Consider the following 20,019-nt stretch of genomic DNA (forward strand, 5'->3'; position numbering starts at 1 on the left):
AGAATAGTTTGAACCTAGGAGGTGGAGGTTGCAGTGCCAAGATCGCGCCACTGCACTCCAGCCTGGGCGACAGATCAAGACGCCATCCAAAAAAAACAAAGAACCTAGAAACATCAGGAGGGCTCTCCACCTTCCTTTTCAAGCAGGGCTGCCCATCACTCCATAACTCCCTAACTCTTTGTTTTAGGGACCTTTCAAGTTACTGTTTTTACATAGAATTCTCACTTTCTCTGCCAATTCATTATCTGCATTCTGGCCCCTAGCCCTAATTTCTACATTAACTTCTCTGGTATAAAAACTAACTGACAAATTCTGAAACACCAATCACACTTTAAACTATTATAACAAGTCCCATGGAATCATGCTCCAGTAAAGTTGTCTGATTGGTGGGGGTAAAATCTGTCAGAAAGGCCAATCCATAATCTCCTGTCCCTGACTTCCACCTAACCCCCTCCTCTCCTCCTGAAGAGCTCTTCCAAACTCATGATTTCAGCTGCCTAGTTTGCTGATATCTCCCCCTAAGCTCTCTTTGGTTCTGGTAATGTCTATATAAGCTGCTGCTGCTTTTTTTTTTTTTTTTTTTTTTTTTTTTTGGGACAGAGTCTTGCTCTGTCGCCCAGGCTGGAGTGCAGTGGCACTATCTCTGCTCACTGCAACCTCAGCCTCCTGAGTAGCTGGGATTACAGACATGTGCCACCACACCTGGCTATTTTTATATTTTTAGAAGAGATGGGGTTTCACCATGTTGGCCAGGATAGTCGTGGACTCCTGAACTCACGTGATCCACCTACCTCAGCCTCCCAAAGTGTTGGGATTACAGGCGGGAGCCACCATGCCCGGCCTATATAAGCTTCTGACGGAACATTTCATCATGCCTAGATTTAACTTGCCCCTATTTCTTACCATCTTAATATCTCCAGCTGAAGTGGAACAGAGTACATCAACTAATCTTACCCTCTTGTTCAATGCTGAGAATTATCCTCAAATCTTCCTTCAGCTTCTTTATTTGTATCCAGTTAAATCACCAGCCCCGGATTTTGCCCCCAAATGTCTCTAGAATCTATCCATTCCTTCTAGTCACACTGTTACCTGCCTAGGTCTCATCACCACTATCTCTAACCTGGATTACTACAACAGCCTCCAGACTGGTCATTCTACCTCCCAATCCATTCTCCACACTGTAGACTGAGCAAGTGGCCCTTCTACATAATAATCTGATCATGTCAATCCCTTGCTTAACATATATCATTGGCTTCCAACTGCCTCAAGACAGTGTCCAAAAGTTAGCTGGGTACAGTGGTTCACACCTGTAATCCCAACATTTTGGGAATCTGAGGTGGACGGATCACTTGAGGCTAGGGCTTCAAGACCAGACTGGGCAACATGGTGAAACCCAGTCTCTACTAAAAATACAAAACTTAGCTGGGTGCGGTGATGCATGCTTGTAATCTCAGCTACTCGGGTGGCTGAGGCATAAGAATCACTTGAATCTAGGAGGTGGAGGTTGCAGTGAGTCAAGATCACACCACTATACTCCAGTCTGGGCAACACAGCGACACTCTGTCTCAAAAAAAAAAGAGTCCAAAGGCCTATGCAGGGCTTACAACCTCCTTCATGATCTGACTGTCATATCTCTCCATCTTCATGTCTTATTTATTTCTTTCCCTACCCTCTGAAGTGCTAGTCACACTGAATTACTGCTGCTTCCAGTTCTCCAATCATGCCAGCTCTCTCTAGATCCCAGCCTCTGCATGAAATGTTCTGTGTCTCTCTTTCTTATCACTACCACTCTCCTGGCTAAGTTTTATTGCCCTTCAGGTTTCAGCTTGTATATCACCTCCTCCAGGAAGCCTTTCTAGGTCCTCAGAGTCTGGGTTACATGGTTCTCCTTTGTGCTCTCAGCACCCTATGCTTACTCCTCTTGTGGCATTATAACTTCGTGATTAACTGCCAATTTATATGACTGTTTTCTAGACTGCTCTGTGAGCTTCTTAAGGGATGGTGCTATGCCTCGTTTATCTCATTGGATTCCAATAATCAGCACAGTGCACGGCACAAAGAAAATATTCAATAAACATTTGATGAATGGAGTGGGGATTTACTGTAAAGTGGCAGGAAGGAACTTTTGTTTCATATTTTAATTGGGAGAGTTGTTACACAGATGGGTTTACTTGTCAAAACTCATCAAATTATATTCTTAAAGTAGTCTTATTACATTGTACATAAATTATACCTCAGTAATGTTAACTTACAAAATATTTGGCGAAGGACAGCATTTTCAACTTTCCTTTTATAGTCAGATTCAATGCCACTCTCCCATCATCCAGGCCTCCAAACTCCTCCCTTTCTCTTGCCCTCCATATTCTGACAATCACCAAGTCCTGTTCTGGCTTCCTTTCAATGTCTTTCAAAGCCCATTCTCCTCTCTCCACTTCTCTTCTTTAATCCCAGTGCCCTCTATCCCTAAATTATTACAACAGCTTTTCATCATCTGCATTCTCTGGTTCTGGTCTCTCCCTGCTGCCCTCATCTCCCACTGAAGTAAATCTTATTAAAATGCTACTAAAAAGTAAATCGTATTAAAATATCTATTAAAATAAATATATTGCATCTCTGCTCATGAGCCTACAATGGTTTCTTACTGTTCTTAATAACTAAGATGTAGTCAGTGCTGAGTAAGTGCCAGGCAATGTGCTAACCATGTAATAAACATCTCAGTACTTCATCAGTTCAAAGAAATAGATGCTATCATCACTCCCATTTTACAGATGAGAAAATGGGAGCTCACAATAATTTAGTTTGGACCAAATTCACCCTGCAATGTAGGCAGTGAAATTGAGGTTTGAAATCAGGCCAACATTAATTCTTTCTCTTAAAGTAGAAGTTTTGAATCCTTTTGTGTTTGTTTTAAATATTAGCAGAACTCCCCTTTCAAAAAAAATCTCATCTAGAATCCCATGTAAGATTGATAAAAGCAGGGCTGGCTGAGCTGGCATCATGTAAAAGAAGCCTAGCCTCTGGGTTTCCCTTTAACTTAGCTCCTGAGATACTTCTGTTTGAAAACCTCTGCTCCACCTCACACTGCCTCTCTTATGGAGTTGATTCACTTTTCACAGGTATTTTCTCTTTTAACCCAAACCCACTGGAGCTGGAGTTCTTCAAGAACTGAGACTGTACTCCTCATCAGGCTAAGTAGCATCTGGTGGGAGAGACAGGTGACCTCCTCACTGGCCTAACAGCAGGGAGCCCTGCTCTGGGCTTGTATTACAGAATACACATGTGTAGTCTGTGGCTGGCTCAAATGTAACACAGATCTTCAAGGCTCTTTCAGTCTCAAGACTCACTGATTCTAAACCTCACAAATTTAAGAGTCTGAGGGTGGTTGATCCGCCCTGCCATCCCACCCAAATAACAGATCCAGACTCTGCTTTGTCCTTGCCCAGATGGCTCCTCCTCCTCCTAGATGGGCTTTCACAGACTGAGGAGACAGACTACTATACATAACAGGCAGGAAAGGCTGCTAAATAGGTGAGTACAGATGGGTACAGATGGGAAGGTCTGATACAGGTAGGGAGTGATATCTTTGTGGACCAAAGTAGGAAATGAATAAAAGAACAAACTGAATGAATAAGATGAATAATAATTTGCCTGTGACCCTGCTCTACAGGAGAAGTGAGGGAAGAAGTATCTTCCTGGCATTGTAACACTAATCCAGAGCAGCTTTCAAGAAAAGCCAGACCAGAGAGTCCTCAGCATAAGAAAACAATTGTATCTATCTGCGTACTTAAGGTTCTCTGGTTCTTTAAAACTGAAGTTTCACAAGACCATTCTCCAGGAAGTAGGCCACCTAAGAACACCCACCATGGGAGAAGTTGATCTCTAGGCTGGGAAGGTCTTGAACAGGCAGTTGCTCCAAAGCTAGAAGGAGGAACCTACATCCACAAAGCCATTTTCATTATTTCCTTTGGCTGCAACTTTGCCCTCCCAAGGTCTCCTGGGGCCTACCTCCCACCAGGCCTAGAGTTCCTTTAGTTTCTCACTATCCCACTCATCCAGAACTTGTAGTTGTCTAGAAGAGGAAAGGGATAGTGAATGAGGAGCTTGGGCTAGGAGCCTGGCAGCCCACTGATTTGAACAGACCCTTACCCTCCAATGCATATTTCATGTCTTGGGCAAACAGATGCCACATCACTTCTGCGCTGACTTTTCCCACATTCAACTCCTGAGGAAACCTGGGTCACAGAAGAAACCAAAGTCAGAGAATAAGGCAAGAGCCACTTGATTTGATTCATTTCAAGGCTAAAGTGCCTAGTTTTTGGAAGTCATACTGGAGAGAGGAGAATCCTAGGGAATAGGGCTAGGTCCAATCTGGAGAAAAGGGCCCCAGGGGTCCAGGGGCCAGTGGCAGGAAAAGTGGGGACAGGACAAGTTGGGGTAGCCCCGTAGGCAAGATGGGGCTGGGGCAGAAGATGCCCAGAAGACAGGGAATTGAGAGGTAAAGGCTAGAAAGCAGGCTTAGGCTGAATAAGCTGGAGGAGAAAGGGCAAGGGGGTGGGCTAGAAGAAGTCCCACTTTATTCCCAGTGGACAGACACATACACACACGGTCTTTGGATCCCCTGGGGCTCCTATGGCAGCCACAATCCCAGAAGCCTCTCACTTCAGGGAGATTGGCTCAGTCTGGGCAGGGACCCCCATTATATTTCCACACCTGTCTCCAGAAACAGTTACCCAGACAGATACAAGGGACAGAGGGACAGATGGACGGACAGGAAGAAGAGGTGTCACTGCAAACATACAGAAACAGGAAAGAAAGAGGTTGTTAGACAGATGGACAGACCAACCACCAACATACAGGGCCAAAGAGGGTGATACTCACTGGTTCAGAACAGGTGTGTAGGAATTCTTATCTTCCTCTATGATTGACACAATGAGTGTGATGAGCTTCGGCCAGAAATCCAGGTTCCGAATGCTGGGCCCTTGTTCCTCTGGAGGTAGTTCCTGCTTCTTGATCCAGAAGAGACAGTGAGAGAGAGGGAGAGTCAGAGTAGAATGTGGAGAATGTCTCCAATGATCCTCTTTCTCTTCCCCTCCCCATACCTCTTCCTGTAGAATCATGGACCTTTCCTCTCCTAGAGCTTGTCTTCCACAAACCTACTCCTGTTCTGTAAGAATGACTATTGTGAGATCCCTGGACACAGGGAGCCTATCCCTGAGAACTTCTCTCCTCAGCCCCAGGACACTGCTCTGACAAACCTGGTCAGTCTAGGAGAAATAAAGATGTCCATCCTCCTTCTTCCTTCTCTCAGTTGCTATGAGCAGAGTAACTCCCTGGCTAACAGCCCTGCCAGCCTCACTAAGTAGGTCTAGTCCTGTGTGGCCCCCACAGGCAGGCAGCCCTCCTTTTCTGGTCGTATTCCTCCACTGACACCACACTACCACCACACATACATATCTCAGCTCTGAGAAGCTCTTTCAACTTCTGCAGGAACTACTGAACAGATCTAGTGTGCATTTCAGCCTTTCAGTGGAGTAGGACTTCCCTTGACTCTCTGAAGTTATCGGGGGAAGAACTACATCTAGGAAGATATTTGGCTAGCTGGATAAGAAAGGGCCTTGCGGCCGGGCGCAGTGGCTCATGCCTATAATCCCAGCACTTTGGGAGGCCGAGATGGATTCATCACGAGGTCAAGAGATCGAGACCATCCTGGTCAACATGGTGAAACCCCATCTCTACTAAAAATACAAAAATTGGCTGGGCATGGTGGCGCACGCCTGTAGTCCCAGCTACTCAGGAGGCTGAGGCAGGAAAATTGTTTGAACCCAGGAGATGGAGGTTGCAGTGAGCCAAGATTGCGCCATTGCACTCCAGCCTGGGCAACAAGAGCGAAACTCCGTCTCAAAAAAAAAAAAAAAAAGAAAGGGCCTTGCTTGGGAAGAGACAAGGGAATACAATGGTGGCTTTCAGGTAAAGAGAAATCACTTTATATTCAGAGCCCAGAAAAGGGAAGTAGGAGTCACCACAGGGAAGCTGGAACACACATTATCTCCCACTAAGACAAAGGCATAGAAGGACAGGAACAGGGCCTTTATGTGGGATGTCATGTCACTGAAAAGCCTCCACAGTCCTTAATTAGCCTGCATTTTCAAGAAATTACTAGAAACCCAGAAAGAATCTTTAATATCACATGAATACATTTCTTCCTTTTATTTTTTTCTGTCATTATCCCGGCTCAGGCTCTTATATCATTTATGGATTTCTGAACTGGTCTTTGATCTCCAATCCAATCCCTCCTCCTTGCAGCTATCAGTGATCTTTCTACAAAGAAAATCTCAAAGTCTTACTCCTCTGCTTAAAGCCCTTCAACAGCATTCAATAAAGTTTAAATTCCCTTGAAGAGGTCCTTCACTTCCCTTGTTAGCTGTATTAAACCACTGCTCAAGGAAATAAGAGAGGACACAAACAGATGGAAAAACATTCCATGCTCATGGATAGGAAGAATCAATATCATGAAAATGGCCATACTGCCCAAAGTAATTTATAGATTCAATGCTATCCCCATCAAGCTGCTATTGACTTTCTTCACAGAATTGGAAAAAAACCACCTTAAACTTCATATGGAATCAAAAAAGAGCCCACATGGCCAAGACAATCCTAAGGAAAAAAAAAAAAAAAGCTGGAGGCATCACGCTACCTGACTTCAAACTATACTACAAGGCTACAGTAATCAAAACAGCATGTACTGGTATCAAAACAGATATACAGACCAATGGAACAGAACAGAGGCTTCAGAAATAACGCCACATGTCTGCAACCATCTGATCTTTGACAAACCTGACAAAAACAAGCAATGGGGAAAGGATTCAGTATTTAATAAATGGTGTTGGGAAAACTGGCCAGCCATATGCAGAAAGCCGAAACTGGATCCCTTCCTCACACCTTATACAAAAATTAACTCCAGATGGATTAAAGATTTAAACATAAGACCTAACACCATAAAAACCCTAGAAGAAAACCTAGGTAATACCATTCAGGACACAGGCATGGGCAAGGACTTCATGACTAAAACACCAAAAGCAATGGCAACAAAAGCCAAAATAGACAAATGGGATCTAATTAAACTAAAGAGGTTTGCACAGCAAAAGAAACTATTAGTAGAGTGAACCAGCAACCAACAGAATGGGAAAAAATTTTTGCAATCTACCCATCTGACAAAGGGCTAGTATCCAGAATCTACAAGGAATTTAAACAAATTTACAAGGAAAAAACAAAAACCCCATCAAAAAGTGGGCAAAGTATATGAACAGACACTTCTCAAAAGAAGACATTTTATGCGGCCAACAAACATATGAAAAAAGCTCATCACTAGGAGAAATGCAGATCAAAACCACACTGAGATACCATCTCATGCCAGTTAGAATGGCAATCATTAAAAAATCAGGAGACAACAAATGCTGGAGAGGATATGGAGAAATAGGAACACTTTTACACTGTGGGTGGGAGTGTAAATTAGTTCAACCATTGTGGAAGACAGTGTGGCAATTCTTCAGGGATCTAGAAATAGAAATTCCATTTGACTTAGCAATCCCATTACTAGGTATATAGCCAAAGGATTATAAATCATTCTATTATAAAGATACATGCACACGTATATTTATTGCAGCACTATTCACAATAGCAAAGACTCGGAACCAACCCAAATGCCCATCAATGACACACTGGATAAAGAAAATGTGGCACATATACACCATGGAATACGATGCAGCCATAAAAAAGGATGAGTTCAGGTCCTTTGCAGGGACATGGAAAAAGCTGGAAACCATCATTCTCAGCAAACTGACACAAGAATGAGAAACCAAACACTGCATGTTCTGACTAATAAGTGGGTGTTGAACAATGAGAACACATAGACACAGGAAGGGGAACATCACACACTTGGGCCTGTCGGGGGTTGAGGGGCTGGGGGAAGGATAGCAGGGAGTGGGGGGATAGGGAAGGGATAGTGTTAGGAGAAATACCTAACATAGATGACAGGGTGATGGATGCAGCAAACCACCATGGCAAGTGTATACCTATGTAACAAACCTGCACGTTCTGTACATGTACTCCATAACTTAAAATACAGTAATTAAAAAAAAAAAAAACTAATGTCCACAAAAAAAAGTTTAAATTCCTTAGTTTCTATCTTCCAGAATATGACTGTCTCTCAACCTCATACCTTACAACTCTTTTTGTTCCATCTATCACCGCACCACCACCACTTATTTACTGCTTATTATGTGCCAGGCACCCTGCTAAGACCTTTACACACATTATCCTATCTGATCCTCACAACAACTCCATTGAGTAACAATTATTATAACCTTCATTTACAGATGAGGAGAGTGAAGGGCAGCAAGGTTATATGACTTGTCCAAAGTCATGCAGCTGTAAAGAGCAGAACTAAGATTTGATCTTAGATAGCTGAATCTCATAGCCTCATGCTGTAAGTACCATAAGTTGCAATACTTCTTTATTTTTCATTTTATTTTTTGAGACGGAGTCTTATTCTGTCATTCAAGTTGGAGTACAGTGGCATGTGATCTTGGCTCACTACAACCTCTGTCTCCTGGGTTCAAGCAATTCTCCTGCCTCAGCCTCCCAAGTAGCTGGGATTACAGGAGCCTGCCACCATGCCTGGCTAATTTTTTTGTATTTTTAGTAGAGATGGGGTTTCATCATGTTGGCCAGGCTGGTTTTGAACTCCTGACCTCAAGTGATCTGCCCACCTCAGCCTCCCAAAGTGCTAAGATTACAGGCATAAGCCACTACGCCCAGCCTGCATATACTTCTTTAACATACTCATGCATAATTCTGTGCCTCCAAAATTCTATTTTCTCTCTGTGGTATGCCCTTTCCCTCCAGCCCCTTTCTTTAGCTAATTCCTACTCCTTCCTCAAAATTCAGATTGAACTTTACCTCTTCTGAGAGGTTTTCCTGACATCCCTGGCCTGGGCTCCCAGAGCACCCTTTGTGAATCTTTGGTATAGATGTATCAGAAAACTACAACTATAATAAAATGCAGTTAAAAACAAAATAACAACAACAACAAAAAACAATAAATATAGTAATTTGCCCTGACCTCCACCAAACAATGAGATCCCTAAAGGCTGAAATGTCTCTTAACTCAACTTTATGTCTAATGCTTTGTATGATAAGTGAATGGATGGATGAATAAACTAACGACTTAAGGTCAATAGATGGAAATTTCAAAAGACATCAAGATTTTACGCCAATGTATATATGGAATAAGGGAAAAATGAAATTGAGAAAAAGTAAAAAGCAGATATCAAAATACAAAGGCCAAAGGGTATCCCTGAATAGTTTATGAACTCTCTTGCAAAGTCGAGTTCATTCTCATGGTGGGAAATAGAGCCAAATATTCAAACAGACTCTGCATAGTTGAAAGATCAAAGCTGAGAACAGTATCTTGCCTCCACCAGAGAGCCTCCACAGACAGATGACAGAGGAGCCCAAAATGTATCAAGTAAAACAAAGCCCTCGGGAAAACCTCCCATGGACTTCAGAACCAATGGGAAGTTTTATAAATCTTAAAAGGAAGAAGCCTTAAATCCATGGCTGGCACAGAAAATACACTTGGGAATGAGAAGAGGCAGTATGAACAAGATCTTAGTCTTTAGTAGAGTACTCCTAGGAGGCTTCACAAATTGGATGTATTTACCTAAAGATAAACGTCCAGAAGATTTAGGTTGTCCTGCCATCATTGTTTGTCCAGATAGGTCTATCTCAAACGTCCCTTGTTCTATGTAGCTTTTCCCAGCATCTGATCAAGAATGGGAAAAGACTGTTCTCCTCCTTGGAATTCCTTTAATTTTATCCCTTTTTTAAGGCCCTTCAAACAGACTCCTTTGATTGGAGGTATATATATGTTTATGAGACTGCAAACTTACTGAAGGAGAACTGTGTTCTCCTCAGAGCTGGCCTAGAACAAACATTAAATATATATTTGTTGGACTGAAGGGAATCCACTGCAAATGTATGGTCAGCAAGAAACTCCTAAGACTGGAACTGTAACTGAGTAACTGGAGCTAGAAGTAAGTTCTGGCTTTAAAATAAGTTGGGAGCATGGAGAGAGGATACTATTAGAAGGATCTAGGAAAATGTACTAAGTCATCAGGTACTGACTTAGGATGCCAGGCTAAAACAAGTCTCACAGCCTCACAGAAGGAAAGGGTCAGCCTTGATAGCCAGTGGATGAATATGCCCGGAAGAACCACACATTTCAGAGAGGAGCGATTAAAGGGGAAAGTAAACCTTCCAGGAGCCAGCAGCTCAGAGAGTCCACTTCAGATCTCAGAGGAAGGCAACCCAGAACTTACCATGGTCCGCATGACTAAGACTAAAGTTAAACTTGAGGGAGAAAAAAAAGACTGTGGGATAGACTGAGAATTCACCTACTCAACCCCTGAACTGTGCATGAATTTAGGTTTACTTTCTTCAGCACCATTATTGTTGCCATTTCTGTTCAATTCAGGTATGTCTCATCTTGCCCAGGGGACCCTTTCCAACCACGTATCTCACATGGTCTACATGGTTTATACTCCACAACTCACTGACTCTTGAGAACATCAAGTACTTTGTTCTGAGTGCCTTTCCATCACCATCATGAAGGAAAGCTGAGGTTCCAAAGAGCCACTGACAGCTGACCCCACCTGATCCCAAACCTCTTACCAGCTGGTACTGGCGGCTGTATAAGTCGTGGCAGTTGTTAAAGATATATTCGTATGTGGAGTTCAAACAGGCCTTTACACAATCCTTTACCACCTGGCTAGCTCTTGGAGGGCTTTGCAGTTCTTGTACCTGCCAATTAAAAGAAGAAATATGGGCCCAAGGTCCTGCTCACCTGGGTGGGATATTCTCCTAGCACTACCCCAAACCTACTCTAGATTCTTTCATCCCTGTATGGATCCCTAGACCTTTCCCTGTGACAAAATTGCCAGGAAAGCTGACAGGGAAAACTTCCAGCCCATCCTCATAGATCTATAGTCTATGTGCTCTCTCAGAAGTAACCCAGGGAACAGGTACACAGAAACGTAAGCTTAGAGGTGATGAATCCTGTAGCCTCTGACTCTACCCAGTGATTCTTATTCTTCATGTTCCTGTAGCCAGATCTCCAGCCCAGCACCACCCAAGCCCAGTCCACTTCTTACCTTCATTCTGAAGAAAGTAATGCTGGTCAGCAAATCCACTGTGGATTTTAAGTCCTGAAGCCGTTCAGGACTCCCAGCAGGGAAATTATTCTGTTGCAAATCAAGCAAATGTAAGAAAGGAACAGAGGACTATGATAACCTTCCCTGCCGAAAGTAATGACATCAAAAGCTTCCCTAATTGCTACTCACTGGTATTTTCTCTAGTTAAGCTGGGCAAAAACACTTAATGTTACAGGTCTCCCTCTTTCTTTTCTACTGATACAAACAGGCTCTTGCCAAAAGCAGGGGTTAATACTCCCCACCCTAGAAAGCAACACATCCTCCCTCCAGCCCTACTTTCCATGCAATGTATAAGCACTTGTACAAAAGAACACACAGGCACACACACACTTATACACATGCTTTTCTTGGATAAAGAGTCTTACACACAAACAGTGGGTTCTTCAAAAGTTACAATCTAACTGTATATCCTGGAATATAAGTGGAGCCACACTACTGACCAAACTGAGGTCCAGGACCTGTACTTTCCATACAATAGACCCCAGCTCGTCTACTGTTCTGCAGCCAGCAGATGGCAGATCTCTGAGTAGAACTGCTTTTGGAGTGAGCTCCTTAGGAATTTCCAGCCATCCTTACTTCATTCACTTTGGCACAAGTCTTAGGAGGGAGCTGCCATGAAGAGCTGAAGGGAAATGCTGAGACTCTCTTCACTTTAATGGTCAGTTTTTTAAACCTTCAAATGGCTACTTATATGCCAAATATAAGATAGACAGTCAACCGTCATTATTTGTGCAAATGGAGGGCACTCGAGTGCAGATAATTAAAACCTCACTTCTTTTTGACTTTAAGGTTGTTTTTATACTTACTTTTTAATGTGCATATATTGCCTGTTCTGAAAATTCACAACATTTTAAAGCAAGTAATAAAGCCATTCTAAGATCTAACATAGGAAGAACTGAGAAACTGCCCATTTCCTTATTCTGTCCTGTCCCAGGTACCCACCCTGCTACTACACCTATTTCCTCCCTTTATCCTAGGAATGGACATGATCTCTGATACAAATTATTTGCAAAAGCCAAGCTACTCTCTCTCCCCCTAGCCAGATTCTCACACCTCCCCTGGAAAATGAGGAGAGTATGGAAAAATGCAAAAAGGAAATGTAATTAAGTATTTAATTTTTTAAAAGGTTACTCCTGGAAGAGATTATCCTCAAGAAACTCCCTAATGAGAATGTCACCAGAGAGTTTAGTAGAGTGTTAAGAGTGAGGTTAGAAAGCCAACTGTCTATAAAAAGCAACCATACACCATGTGCTATTTATACACCACATGATCCTTGGAGTTAAGAGAACCACAGGTGTCAGCAGCATTGGCCATTTGGGTGGATGTGATGACACAGACCAGTTTTCCCTGGCCTTAATCTTTATAGCCAAGATTGGCCTACAGTATCTCTGGGACTGCGCTTGATATCTATCATCCTTCCCACAGCCATGTCTTCACTCACCCTGTATGTAGAGAGGTCAATCCTCAGTGAGTTGTGCAGCTGGTCCAGCAGTTTTACAAATCTCTCTTTCTGAGAGTGAGAAATAATGGGGAAGAAAGAGAGAAACTGTGTCTGAGTCCTCTAAACTATAACAGAAACAACCACCTCTGGAAGAGTAGACAGACTGGGGAGGCATTGGGTTGGAGACATAACCCTGCCTGTGGAAAGAACAACCACCAGTGTAAGGGAAAAATGGGATAGACGGTCCCCCTGTTCTATCTCTTTGCAGCTCTGTGCCAATCTGGGAAATCTTACACTGACAAGGAAAAAGCCAAGTCCCTGGGAGGAGAAATGGCTCCTTTTATACAAGAGTCAACAGGGCATGACCAGTGCATCCCTATCCCTTTGGGACTGTAATTTATCTTAGTCAGATAAGAAGAAACTCCAAACACATTCCCCAACTTGTTTCTGAGTCTGAGGTCTCCTGACTTATCTCGGGGTAGTGTGTAACAGTTATACAGCCACAGCCTAGCATGATGATGGGAGGGAGAAACTGATGCATTTGAAAGATAATGGGACAGGCATGAAGGGGTTTCTCTTTAAACCACATTCCACATTTCCCATAGTGTATACTTTTTAAATGTTAAAATATCTAATATATACTCTTTTAATAGCTGATTTTCATGGAAAAAGTATAATTAAACGTGGAATCATGTGCCTGCAGGATTTTCGCATCACACTCCTAGAACTCATATATTGATTATACGAGTAGATATTAAGACAATACATAATGAGATGAGGCAAAATGGAACAAATATTTGACTGGCTTAATAAATTACATTAATTCATTTACAGAAAGACTCTATCAACAACAACAAAAAAATCATTAGTACCGAAAACCAAGGCTCACAGACTCAATGAATTGGGATGATATCAGTAATTTTATGCCCAAAATAGTAATCTTTGTGGTGGTGGGTCAGAAATATTTCATCTGGTTTATACTGAATTAATGTCAGGTGACATTCTGAGGTAATGACTCAACTTCTCAGTACCTTAACCCAAGAAGAGCACGCCCTGGATAGGGATAACCGTACAGACACTAGAAAAGGGATAGATTCAGGTGCATACTGGCATCATTGCTTAGACATCAGTCTCATATAAACTTAAGTAATATGAATCTGTCACAGACAGACTGAACAAGATTGAGAAAAATCCCTTTGTGGACTTGCAAGACTGAAGAATATGGAAGAATATGGTAACTCAATCAAGTTGTTGACCCAGAGAGATTCTGGCTAAGCCCAGGTGGCACCACGCCCAACCACCTTCTCTCCTTTATCTGTGTCTGAGGAGAGGCTATTAGTATAGTCTGCATACCCATAAGGAAACAAGGTTCATCTATAAAGGTGGCAACTATCTGAACTTTAAGTACATCAAGCAACTCTATAGGACCAGCCAAGACAAATCAAATTAATTGGTAACAAATGCAGACGTATGTGTTTACATGATACTTACCCCAAAGTTGGAGGCTGCAAAGCGATCAGATGCAGAGACATTGGTAGAGGCAGTTGTGTGGGCATAGTAGGCATTGATGTTGGCCAGTAAGGTGCTCATCACTGCTGGCACACCAGGACACATGTACTTGGATGACAAACATGCGAAGTGCCTAAAAAACACAGCACACTCATCCTCAAAGACTCTTCAGGGCTTGCAGCAAAAGCCAAGCAGGAGCTCAATAAAAGTTTATGGGATAAATGAAGCACAGCCAGGGCAATTGCTACCCTCTGCTTGCCTAGGGCTGCTTTCTGTGTACAGCTCTAGGGGCAGCCTCACTGATAGAAAGGCTAACCTGCTTCTCATAGCAATCTGGAATTCCCATTCAAAGAGTCCCGGTCTGCTCCATACACAGATGCTTTCCCTGCAGTTTTGTGTCCTCTTTGACTCCCCAGGCCAGTCTAATATGTGTACATGAGCACACATACCCTGTCTGCTAAGGCCTGTGATGTCTAGACAGGTTTGTCGTTGCATACTCTTGCATGCCTTTTTCCCTGCAGAGTTCCCTCAACTCTGAGGCAGACAAAAATACTTTTCCATGAGTTGCTGACAAAAACATTCCCATGGGGCATAGACCCATCCCACACAGCTCAGAGAGGAAAGTAAAGGAATCACTGCATGCTACCCACTAAGGACCTGCCCACCATATCAGTGTGCCTTCATTAGCCACCCCAATGATTAGTGGCCACTTCCCAGAGCCCCAGCAGAGACTCACGTCATGGCCTGATATATGGACTCGACGCCATAACGCATGGCAAATTCATCCACAATTTCTTGGGCTGTCTCATCAAAGTACACCTTCCAAGCATCATCTCCTCGAGCTTCAGGGATGCGGACTCCTCCACTGCCCTGAATGTCTGTGAGATAATGGAAAAGATTCTGCAGGAGACAGAGCAGAGAAACGGAATGGGTTAAATACATATGAAAAACAAAAACAAACTTAGTGGTAAGGCCCAGGAGAGTGTGAATAGGGTTCCGCAGAAATTCCGTCCTTCCAGTCATTGCTCAGTTCCTCCTGTGGCCCCAGTAGGCTGTTCTCACATTAGTGGAAGAGAATGCAGTCTGGGTTCAGTCACTTGGGCTCTCCAGGGTAGCAGAGTGAGTCAAGGACGAAATTTAAACTGGGCCTCAGATCCCCAACCATCTAACAATCCTACTTATGGCCAAAGGCCTCTCTCAGCACTGCTTTCTGATCCCCCACCTACCAAGGGCTGGCTCACCTCATGGAGACATGTATACTGCACGTGGTATGGGGCTACTTTCTCCTCCCCCTTGATCTCCACACTGATTTGTAGTCGGATAGCCCCTGAGACGGCCGATTTGTCTGTCCTCTTCTCTAGGAAGGAAAGAAGACTGGAGATTGACACCAGTGCAACTAGACAGCATAGACAGTCTCATTCTGGCTTAACCCAAGGAAAAGAAGGGGCCAACCCAAGGACTCAGAAAATAGGGTGAATCACTCCAGTGACCACATATTCCACAAGTACCCTGGAACTAGCTGGGTGGGAGAACAGGAGTGTGCAGGGGGAACAAAGGCACTAGTATGAAGATTAAAGGGCCTTCTGAAACCTAGAGAATGTTCAGCCAGAGTGAGTCGCAGCCACTGCCACTCCTCTGTCCCCCATCCCTCCCCATAGTCAGTTCTTTGCAGGTGAGACAGGCTCTGTATAGAGATATGCTTTGGGGACAGATGGTGATTTTGGTAGAAGGATTATTCCCAGGTCCCCTTCAAGCTCTCCCTTCTCAGCAACTTTCTCGGGTCCAGTTTCCTCACCCAAGTTGTACCAGACATCCATCTCGCCACTTAGCGTCCGAACCTCGATGATGGTTTGGCCTAGGAAATCGTCGGACTCTCGCTTTAGGCGTTGCTTTACTCTTGACTTGATGTCATCATCCTCATCCCATACACGCACCTTAATGCGATCAGAGGAGTTGTGGCACTCACTGTGAGAGAATTAGGCAGGCTTTGTTAGGGGCAGACCCAGTAGTGCCAATTCCTGTTACTTCCTATTCCCCCCCAAAAGCTCCGTCAACTGCACTTGAGACCCTTGAACAGGAGAAGTCAGAGGACAGCAGTACTAAAGTTCCAAGCAAGGTGGGCTATCCCAGCAAACGACTCTTCATTCCTTGGCCTCGGTGGCTTTATCTACCACTATACGGTTCTTATTGTCCTAGAACAAAGGGCAAGGGGTGGAGGGAAGAGTAATGAAGGTCAGTTCTGACTTCCTGTACAGGTAGCTGTATCAGTGACACCAAGAGGAAAATAGCTAGATGTGCCATGGAGCTCCAGGAAGCAACTGCTAGCACCATCCTCAGAGCCCAAGACACAAAGTCAGTAAAGGTGCTAGACACGTTCATGGTAGGCCCATATGGTTATATCTGTTCAGCTTTCTATCTAACTCTCCCGTCTGCCTAACTATGTGCTTGGTGAGCTTCTATATTATCCTATCACATCCCATTGAATTGTCATCTCCTCTAACGGGGTTGCTTTGGAGAAAGGAGTTTCCCCAGGTCTTGTCTTATGCTCTCCTCTCCAACAGTTACTTTCTGGGTTCTGTTGTTTCATGCAAAAGTTGTAACTGGCAAAATGTGCTGTTCCTTTCCCTATGTTCTTATGATATCTTTCCACATTCCATTAAAATATTTCAGTATAACTACCGCCCTATGGGAAGGTAATAGACAAATCAACAATGAGTTTCTTGAAGCCACGGATTGTCTTATTCATTTTTAGACATCGTTATAGTGTCTTGTACAGAGCATGAACTTAATAGTTTACTAAAAGTGGGCAAAAATGGCCAAGAGCCAGTTCATTTTAAATTACTCATAAGAAGAATTCAAGCAGAACTATTCAGATTCTCAAAGAAACAGGTGCTTCTCCCAGTAGCTATTAATATTATCTCTGGATTGGAGATTAATTTTACTATATCCTAATCCCCTTCTTTTTTTTTTTTTGTTGAGACAGAGTCTCGCTCTATTGCCAGGCTGGAGTGCAGTGGCACGATCCCAGCTTACTGCAACTTCCGTTTTCTAGTTTCAAGCAATTCTCTCACCTCAGCCTCCCAAGTGGCTGTGACTACAGGCATGTACCACCACACCTGGCTAATTTTTTGTATTTTTAGTAGAGACAGGGTTTCACCATGTTGGCCAGGATGGTCTCGATCTCTTGGCCTCATGATCCGCCTACCTTGGCCTCCCAAAGTGCTAGGATTACAGGCATGAGCCACTGCACCCAGCCTAATCCCTTCTTCCCTTCCTTCCTCCCTCCCTCCCTCCCTCCTTTCCTTCCTTTCTTTCTTTGTTGAGACGAAATCTTGCTTTGTTGCCAGGCTGAAGTGCAGTGGCATGATCTCAGCATACTACAACATCCACCTCCCAGGTTCAGGGGATTCTCTTGCCTCAGTCTCCCAAGTAAGCTGGAACTACAGGCTCCTGCCACCATGGCTGGCTCATTTTTGTATTTTTAGTAGAGATGGGGTTTTGCCATGTTGGCCAGGATGGTCTGGAACTCCTGACCTCAGGTGATCCACCTGCCTCGACCTCCAGAAGTGCTGGGATTACAGATGTGAGCCACCGTGCTGGCCCTAATCCCTTTCTACATGAATCTTTGGAGGAGCCAACAGAAGAAGGCCTCTACATAGCCAGCCTGCTTGGCTGATTCAGATCCAAAATCCTGACCCTAGGCCTTATTGGGGAATGACAAAGCATGTGGATTCTCCAGACATTAGTTTGCCATTTTTCAATAACCATCCTTTACTGTCATAAGAAATAGTTTATAAGAAAGTAAGATAATGGAAAAATAAGTGATGGTGGAAGCTAGGCAGGAAGAAACACTTCCCTTATGGGAAACAGCAACTTCTTCAGAACCCACATTCCCACCTTCAAGCCAGAATTACCCAGTTTTAGGACAAGGATACTCTCTCCCCACTCCTTTTAAGAGCCTTCCTTATGAAAGCCTAACCCTACTATACCATCCTAGGCAATGGCAGGAGGTACAATAAGGCAGTCAGTCCCTGGTTCTGTCACTGAGCAGTAAAGTAGTAAGATCTTTCTAGTGCTAGAAAAAGCAGGATGGAGTGCCCTAAGGCCCCTTTAATAGCCCTGGTGAAGACAGGGCATGGGCACAGTAACCCTGACACAACAGGTCACAAGAAGAAAACCAGAGAAAGAGTAGCTGATGCCTAAGTGAAGCATGAGAGAAATGGCTTTTTTCCCCTGCCTTTGCCCAATCTTCAAGCTCAAGCCCAGAATGACAGGATGTGATACTGCTCCCCCAATACACACAGTCCCAGGTAAGACAAAGCTCTCTGTGACTTACAAATGGAACTTTTCCTCCCAAACAGGATTCAAGTTTCCAAAAATGGTCTTGGTACGCTTCTTGGTTTTGCCAACTTGCACAGTCACATACGGGTCACTGGATCCTGTTTTGTCTTTGGCTTGTAGGCCTTGGGCACACACCACTGCAACCCAAGCATATATAGGAGGCTTCAGAGTAGGTCAGAAGCCCTCGACAGCACTACTCATATGCTCTATGCAACTTGCACAGAAACCATAATCCCATTCCTCCATATTTATTCTTTGTCCTGGGCCACCAGCCTTTCCCTCAAAGCCCAAGCATCCCATCTCCCTACCCAAGCCCTAACTGACAACTTATCTCTACTTTGGTCCTTATACCCTCTGATATATACATGCTTCAGCCCTACCCAGTTATTAAACAGGTTAACTATTCCCTGACTCCCGTCCTTCCCCTTTCCCCTCCCTCCACCTCTTATAATGTCAAACTGTTAGCCAAGTCTATAGCATTAGGTTGTTAGCAAATCCTTGTATTATGGTTTATGTTGTTTGCAGATCACAGTCTTGCCTCTCCTGGCACCAAGGTCTAGGTAAGGAGGAGTGATGAATTACGATGCCTTTCCTTTCCAGTGATTTCCTTTTTCTTTCTCCCCAATTCCTTGTTCCCTCATGCTCAGGATGCTTCTTCCCCAGTCTCTTCTCCAGAGCCCAGGCCTTCCTGTCCTCTCAGACTCTGGCCTGCTCACCAGTAATGGTAATCTTGGCCGACCATTTGGAGGTGCCATCCAGTACACTCTGCTTCACTGTTTTCATCTGCTGCACATGGGCAGTTTTGTTCACTGTGAAGACATCCCGGATAACTTCAAAGATCTCTGGCTTATTTCGCTCTCGGATCTTCATGCGGTCCTTCATGGCCATGATAATGTTCTGGGTCCGGTCCTCAGCTCCATGTTTACAGCTCTTTTCTGCAGCCCCTGAAGGGTGGTCAGGAACAGAAATTAGGATTAAACAACAGGTCACCTACCAGACCAAGAGTCGAGCTGAGGAATGAGGCCTGGGAGAGGCTGCAGGGCAGTGGAGAAACTAAGGGGGACTGGGATATCTCTGGGAAATGTTAACATTATAGGGCCTGCTGCCTGGCCAGCGGAATTTTAAAATGCAATTCAGAAGGTAGCAAAATCTTGATAATTGTTATGGGGTTCATTATAGTATTTTAGTATATCTTGAAATTTTTTTGCCAACTCTTCAACTCTAAGGTCAAAATATCACAAAGGGTGTCTCAGTTATCACAGAGGGGTGATGGGTGGGCACAACAGCACCACCAATCTCATCCAACTGCCAAGCATGATTCAAACCCCAGAATTTGTCATGGCACACAGTTAGCTTCTGTCCTATGGCTCCAGTGCCTTTAATCTCAGAAACTAGTGTGGTATGGTGAGAAAAGCATAGTCTTTTGTGTCAGACAGACTAGAGTTCGAATCCTGGTTC

At 43.9% G+C, this 20,019-nt stretch overlaps 1 protein-coding gene across 4 annotated transcripts in view; it reads right to left on the minus strand.

Annotated features, from left to right (window-relative positions):
* The window catches only part of UNC13B (unc-13 homolog B), a 234,758-nt gene that overhangs the window by 10,117 nt on the left and 204,622 nt on the right, over positions 1-20,019 (minus strand). For all 4 annotated transcript variants that reach the window (XM_064380317.1, XM_064380316.1, XM_064380312.1 and 1 more), the window contains 11 exons: positions 19,278-19,505; positions 18,557-18,698; positions 16,016-16,185; positions 15,462-15,577; positions 14,957-15,120; positions 14,203-14,353; positions 12,712-12,780; positions 11,211-11,300; positions 10,732-10,860; positions 4,879-5,006; positions 4,147-4,232 (listed from right to left, as the gene is read on the minus strand). In XM_064380317.1, the coding sequence (XP_064236387.1) occupies positions 4,147-4,232; positions 4,879-5,006; positions 10,732-10,860; positions 11,211-11,300; positions 12,712-12,780; positions 14,203-14,353; positions 14,957-15,120; positions 15,462-15,577; positions 16,016-16,185; positions 18,557-18,698; positions 19,278-19,505 (1,473 nt within the window). The remainder of the gene's footprint in view (positions 1-4,146; positions 4,233-4,878; positions 5,007-10,731; positions 10,861-11,210; positions 11,301-12,711; positions 12,781-14,202; positions 14,354-14,956; positions 15,121-15,461; positions 15,578-16,015; positions 16,186-18,556; positions 18,699-19,277; positions 19,506-20,019) is intronic.

Source organism: Aotus nancymaae, unplaced genomic scaffold (assembly GCF_030222135.1).
Source record: "Aotus nancymaae isolate 86718 unplaced genomic scaffold, 86718_ANA_hifiasm-v0.15.2.pri h1tg000003l, whole genome shotgun sequence".
Taxonomy (NCBI): Eukaryota; Metazoa; Chordata; class Mammalia; order Primates; family Aotidae; genus Aotus; species Aotus nancymaae.